This window comes from Electrona antarctica (assembly GCF_951216825.1).
Source record: "Electrona antarctica genome assembly, contig: scaffold_1467, whole genome shotgun sequence".
NCBI classification, from domain to species: Eukaryota; Metazoa; Chordata; class Actinopteri; order Myctophiformes; family Myctophidae; genus Electrona; species Electrona antarctica.
Window position 1 is genome coordinate 7836 of NW_027637011.1, and position 7314 is coordinate 15149.

The 7314-nt window shown below is 48.5% G+C and overlaps 1 protein-coding gene across 1 annotated transcript; it reads left to right on the plus strand.

Annotated features, from left to right (window-relative positions):
• Nucleotides 1-1774: 1774 nt before the first annotated feature.
• On the plus strand, nucleotides 1775-5140 carry LOC306919509 (inhibin beta B chain-like; the record flags this gene model as incomplete). Its single annotated transcript, XM_079532270.1, has 2 exons — nucleotides 1775-1977; nucleotides 4508-5140. Coding segments are annotated over 2 exons (836 nt in total), but the record flags the coding sequence as incomplete, so codon positions are not given.
• Between the last annotated feature and the right edge of the window lie 2174 nt (nucleotides 5141-7314).

Below are 7314 nucleotides of genomic sequence, written 5' to 3' on the forward strand. Positions count from 1 at the left end.
GTTAAGACTGAGGTTAGGGTTAGTGACCTACGTGGCAGGTTAAGACTGAGGTTAGGGTTAGTGAACTACGAGGCAGGTTAAGACTGAGGTTAGGGTTAGTGACCTACGTGGCAGGTTAAGACTGAGGTTAGGGTTAGTGACCTACGTGGAAGGTTAAGACTGAGGTTAGGGTTAGTGACCTACGTGGCAGGTTAAGACTGAGGTTAGGGTTAGTGACCTACGTGGCAGGTTAAGACTGAGGTTAGGGTTAGTGACCTACGTGGCAGGTTAAGACTGAGGTTAGGGTTAGTGACCTACGTGGCAGGTTAAGACTGAGGTGGTGTGGCAGCCATAAGGGTCTCTCCTCTGGTGCTGCAGGGATGGATCTGATTGGGTCTCTCCTCTGCATGGTGCTGCAGGGATGGATCTGATTGGGTCTCTCCTCTGCATGGTGCTGCAGGGATGGATCTGATTGGGTCTGTCTGGAAACGCTCGTCAAACATGATTAAAATCACTCTGGATTTGTCAGGAGCGTCAGACGAGACGAGAGACGGAGATGTTTAGAGGTTGTTGGGGCCGTGTCGGGGGGGGGGGGGGGGGCTGCTCTGCACGCTCCCGGGGATTCTGGCGCGGCGCGGCCGCCGTCTTTCTGCGGCGTATAGCTTTGGGGTTTTTTTTCTCATTTTTTTAATGATGTTTACCAGTGTTAAGAGGGGGAGAGATTATAGGCGAGGCTAACAGCGGAGATGCTTGTGGTGGAATCCGACACTCAGAGAGAGAAATGCCAACTGTGATTATCAAACCTCTTTTTATTTTACCGCCAAGTCTGATTTACATCAAGTCTCATTGAATCTACATTTATGTGTTAACCCATTCTGAACGGGAACCTGTTTTTTTTTAATTTAGCTATTGAAAAATAGCAGATCTACAAGTGGTGTGGTGGTGGGTGGGTGGGGGTGGCTTGGAAACTAAATGAAAACTATAAGCTACGATGACTAAATATACTGACAATTTCGTCAACAAATAAAAACTAGACTAAAATGTCAGGGAGGGACTAGTGGACAAGAGATCCAGTAGAACTAAATGTCATGGTGGGACTAGTGGAGAAGAGATCCAGTAGAACTAAATGTCAGGGAGGGACTAGTGGAGAAGAGATCCAGTAGAACTAAATGTCAGGGAGGGACTAGTGGACAAGAGATCCAGTAGATCCAGTAGGATCCAGTAGGGAGGGACTAGTGGACTAGTGGGCAAGAGATCCAGTAGAACTAAAAGACAAGTAATTTCATGCGTGGTCGCATGCTGAAAATAGCCGATCTATAAAAGCTAAAATTAAATTCAAGGTTTCTCGAAAATAGCCCATGGAGGCTAAGGAGAAAAATATCCCTCTAAAGGTAAACTGCGAACAGATAAAAACTGATGACTTATTTGCGATTAGTCGTGCGATTAACTAGATAAATCATGCGATTAATATTGCAATTAAAATATTTGATCGACGTCGGACAGCACTGTTATTTTCTTTATTCCCCACTTTGAGAACCACTGCTCTAACAATTTCCCTTTGATGTGTGTGTGTGTGTGTGTGTGTGTGTGTGTGTGTGTGTGTGTGTGTGTGTGTGTGTGTGTGTGTGTGTGTGTGTGTGTGTGTGTGCGTGCGTGCGTGCGTGCGTGCGTGCGTGCGTGCGTGCGTGCGTGCGTGCGTGCGTGCGTGCGTGCGTGCGTGCGTGCGTGCGTGCGTGCGTGCGTGCGTGCGTGCGTGCGTGCGTGCGTGCGTGCGTGCGTGCGGTTCCCCTCGCAGACGAGCAGGTGACCTCCAAGTCCAGCCTGTATTTCCTGATCTCTAACGAGGGGAACCAACACCTGTACGTAACGCAGGCCACGCTCTGGCTCTACTTCAAGCTCCTCCCCCTAGCGCCGCTGGAGACCGGGGGAGGGGCCCCCGGGGGGGCCGCGGGGGCCCCGCGAGCGCGACGGAAGGTCACGGTGAAGGTGTACTACCAGGTAATGGTAGTACACCTTTATATTGTAAAATCAATGTTAACCCATTTTGGACTGAGGTCGATAAAAAAAGGCTTCTAAAAAAAAAAAAGAATCTGAAAAACCCATGTTTCTATGTCAGTGGTGCTCAACCTTTTTCATGTCAAGGACCCCCAGAATTATCTCTATTGGGCCACGGACCCCCATCTCAAAATATGTAGTTCCAGGGACCCTGGACCCTGGACCCAGGACCCTGCAGGGACACTAGTTAAAAATGTTCGCTCTGAAATATATATTCAATGATTTGCGCCACATTTTAACGACTTTTCAAAAATAGCAGACCTACCACGGACCCCCCATTTGAAGAGATATGCCAGGGATCCCCATAAGAGAAGGTTTTTACGGCTCTAGCAGTGATTCTCAACCCGTTTCATTTCAAGGACCCCCAGTTTGACATGCATTATAGTCTACGGACCCCCATTTAATGGCATTTCTATTAGGGGTGCACGATTATGAAATCATGACCGATTATCTGCAGGGTCATATCCTGATACCGATTGTGACCGATTCCGGTCCCCCCCCCTGGGGGTCCCCAGACCCCACTTTGGGAACCACTGATATACACCATTGAATTCCTCTTCTTATGTTGATCATACGATCAACATAAGCACAGCGCAGCGCAGCACAGCACAGCACAGCACAGCACAGCACAGTACAACAGCGCAGCGCAGCGCATAAATACAATCCATTATTATTATTATTATTATTATTATTATTATTATTATTACAGTAGGCCTATGTATGACACTTTACGATACTATGGCACATTAGGAGTTAGGTTCAGTTCTTTTCCACCGGTTGGTTCCCAGTGGGAACCGGTTCAGTTCTTTTCCACCGGTTGGTTCCCAGTGGGAACCGGTTCAGTTCTTTTCCACCGGTTGGTTCCCAATGGGAACCGGTTCAGTTCTTTTCCACCGGTTGGTTCCCAGTGGGAACCGGTTCAGTTCTTTTCCACCGGTTGGTTCCCAATGGGAACCGGTTCAGTTCTTTTCCACCGGTTGGTTCTCAATGGGAACCGGTTCAGTTCTTTTCCACCGGTTGGTTCCCAGTGGGAACCGGTTCAGTTCTTTTCCACCGGTTGGTTCCCAATGGGAACCGGTTCAGTTCTTTTCCACCGGTTGGTTCTCAATGGGAACCGGTTCAGTTCTTTTCCACCGGTTGGTTCCCAGTGGGAACCGGTTCAGTTCTTTTCGGTTCTTAGTCCATGAGCCAGAGCTCCAACATTGGAACGTTAATATGAATTGAGTGGCCAAAACCATACCTATATTAGATTGTTATCACCAACACCATGACACTTACTTACACGAAGACAATGATTTATTGTATTACAAATTTTACATTTTTAAATATGCAAATGACGCATTATGTAGGAAAATATGCAAAATAGAAAAAGCTACTACTGTGGAAGGGTTATCATGTATTAATTTACTTGTATTGATCCTTTAATATAGGTCTAGTTTTTCCCACCAATTTTGGAGTTCTGGCTCATAGACTAAGAACCAAAAAGAACTGAACCGGTTCCCACTGGGAACCAACCGGTGGAAAAGAACTGAACCGGTTCCCATTGGCAACCAACCGGTGGAAAAGAACTGAACCGGTTCCCACTGGGAACCAACCGGTGGAAAAGAACTGAATCGGTTCCCATTGGGAACCAACCGGTGGAAAATAACTGAACCGGTTCCCATTGGGAACCAACCGGTGGAAAAGAACTGAACCGGTTCCCATTGGGAACCAACCGGTGGAAAATAACTGAACCGGTTCCCATTGGGAACCGACCGGTGGAAAAGAATGACCCCTGGATGGGGTGATAATCCTTGTTATTCTTTAACAAAAGTGTAATTTTAAGTTTTAATCACATTTTGAGTATCGCTGTAACATCGTTAATCGCAATTTTTAATTTGTATTAGTGTAATTTAATATCATGTAATTTGTACGTCATTTTAACATCCCATCCCCCAGGAGCACGGCCTGGGCAGCGAGTGGAACCTGTAATCATAGACATATATAAAGGCTAGATGGCTCAAGGCGGAGTCTCTGACGTAGTTCACCCGGCGGCCATCTTGCTTCGGGGTTACAGTACAGTATGTGTTCAATGGCAGCTCAAACAAAAACAGTCATAACTCGCTCAAATCTTGACGGATTTACAAACGTGTTGGTTTATTACAAACGTTGTCAACGTGGCTATGATTCAGGACGCGTATCTGCTTAATTTAGTTTTTTTATATGAACGTCGTATAAAAACATATGTATGCGGACGTCTCTGACGTTTATAACAAACCAAACCGTTTGAAAATCGGTTGAAAATTGAGCAAGTTATGGTTATTTAAAAGCACATGCCCCCAGAGACACAATGTTATGCTGCCCCGAGGTAAGATGGCCGCCACGTAGCAACGTCACTCTCCATTGGCCAGAGCGCGGGTCTAGCGCCATCTAGCTTTCTTATATATATCTATGCCTGTAAATAACATGTGATTTTTAACATCCCATCCCCCAGGAGCCCGGCCTGGGCAGCGAGTGGAACCTGGTGGAGAAGCGCGTGGAGCTGAAGAGGAGCGGCTGGCACACCTTCCCCCTGACGGAGGCCGTGCGCCGGGTGTTCGCGCAGGGCGACCGGCGGCAGAACCTGGACGTGCGCTGCGAGGGCTGCGAGGAGGCCGGCGTGAGGCCCACGCTGCTCTCCGCGGGCGGCGGTTCGAGTCCCGGTGACGAGTCCCACCGACCCTTCCTGGCGGTGGCGGCGCGGCAGGGCGACGGCGCCGAGCACCGCATCCGCAAGCGCGGCCTGGAGTGCGACGGCAGCAGCGGGCTGTGCTGCCGCCAGCAGTTCTACATCGACTTCCGGCTCATCGGCTGGAACGACTGGATCATCGCGCCCAGCGGCTACTTCGGGAACTACTGCGAGGGCAACTGCCCCGCCTACATGGCGGGCGTGCCGGGCTCCGCCTCCTCGTTCCACACGGCCGTGGTCAACCAGTACCGCATGCGCGGCATGTCGCCCGGATCCATGAACTCCTGCTGCATCCCCACCCGGCTCTCCACCATGTCCATGCTCTACTTCGACGACGAGTACAACATCGTGAAGAGGGACGTGCCCAACATGATCGTGGAGGAGTGCGGCTGCGCCTAAAAGACTCTAGGGGGCGCTAGAGTCTAGGGGGCGCCCCCCTAGACTCTAGGGGGCACGCACGCGCTCGCGCACGGTGTGTGTGTGGAGGGGGGGGGGGGGGGGGGGGGGGGAGAGGGAGGAGGGAGGGAGGGGGGTGGGGCGGGACGGGAGGGGTTCATAACGGCTCTTTCCGACTAGAAGAACTAAAAGGGAACTGTGTGTACGGCGTAGTCTACGGGGAGGGGGGGGGGGGGGGGGGGGGGTTCTATATGGATTCGTTTGGAGCGCACATAACGAACGCAGGCCCACACACGGCTCGGTTCTCTGACGAGGTTCTTCTCGGGAACCTCGTTTTGGGGTCCGTCCCCCCCCCAACCCCCGGAACCCAGAACTCAGAACTTTTTATCATTTAATTTGTTGTTTCTCCTAAAAGGATCTCACTATAGGATTATTATTATTTGTTTAATGATGTACCTCCCCCTTCAAGAAAGGTTCTGGTTATACAACACTCCACGGGTTAAGGAGAGGTCCAGGTTTATCGGAACGGTTCTGCGGGGTTTTCAAACCATCCGTAGTCGTGAAAAGAGCCAAGCATTTCAAAGCGGAACTCAAAAGACGAACTTCTGTAAAAACAAGAGTAACCATATTACATAAAATAATAATAATAATTATAGATACAAAGCGATATTTATGGACTATTATGAAACATGATAAATAAAACATACACACACGCCAACCTCATCCACACATTACGTTATCTCTACAACAACCTCATCCACACATTACGTTATCTCTACGCCAACCTCATCCACACATTACGTTATCTCTACAACAACCTCATCCACACATTACGTTATCTCTACGCCAACCTCATCCACACATTACGTTATCTCCACAACAACCTCATTCACACATTACGTTATCTCTACGCCAACCTCATCACATTACGTTATCTCCACGCCAACCTCATCCACACATTACGTTATCTCCACAACAACCTCATCCACACATTACGTTATCTCTACACCAACCTCATCCACACATTACGTTATCTCCACAACAACCTCATCCACACATTACGTTATCTCTACGCCAACCTCATCCACACATTACGTTATCTCTACAACAACCTCATCCACACATTACGTTATCTCTACGCCAACCTCATCCACACATTACGTTATCTCCACGACAACCTCATCCACACATTACGTTATCTCCACAACAACCTCATCCACACATTACGTTATCTCCACGACACTCCTTCATGTATGCCTTCGTGCACAAACACCTGTAGCATATATTTATGTTTGCCGATATCCTTATTTTGTTTAATGTTATTAATTATGCTAAGGTGGAAGTTCCTTTTTGTGCGTTTTTCTTCTTCTTTATTTTCTTCCCAAAAGACGACTCACTCAGAACCCTTTTTGTAAAGTTACGCCGTTCGGTCTCCTTATTATCAAAGGGATGTGAAGATTCTGTTTTCCCCACAAACGTGTTCTATAGCTACATGCTAGGCTAACACCCCGAACGCCACACACGTGTTCTAGCTACATGCTAGGCTAACACCCCGAACGCCACACACGTGTTCTAGCTACACGCTAGGCTAACACCCCGAACGCCACACACGTGTTCTAGCTACACGTTAGACTAACACCCCGAACGCCACACATGTGTTCTAGCTACACGCTAGGCTAACACCCCGAACGCCCGGGGTTATTTAATCCATTAAATTAAGAGTGCCCAGCGATTTATAGAAGCGGAGCACATTTAACGACGGACCCGATGTTATCCCGGATGTAGCTGAAGTAGCTAAATGTAGCCAAAACACTCAATGCGATCGACAACAACGGGAGGTATGATTAATTCTAACGCGACGGGACCGCGGTGGGCCGTCTAACACATGATCTTTGCTTAGAATTGGACGGAATGATTTAGATCAAGAGTTATTGACGTTTTAAGATTTTCGATCTCGTCGGCTAAAATGGGGGGGGGGGGGGGGGGGGACATTTTCGATGACGTCCCACCGGAAAATAACATTGAGTGTTAAGACGCTCCCAGCAATGCGATCAGTTTTTGATATCAATAATCTCCGTCCTTTTGATCAATCTCCGTTCTTGAGCTGGGCGTTACTAATTGAAAAGGCGGAGAACTCCGTCCTGTGCGATCAGGGTGTTAACTTAAAAAGTTCCATC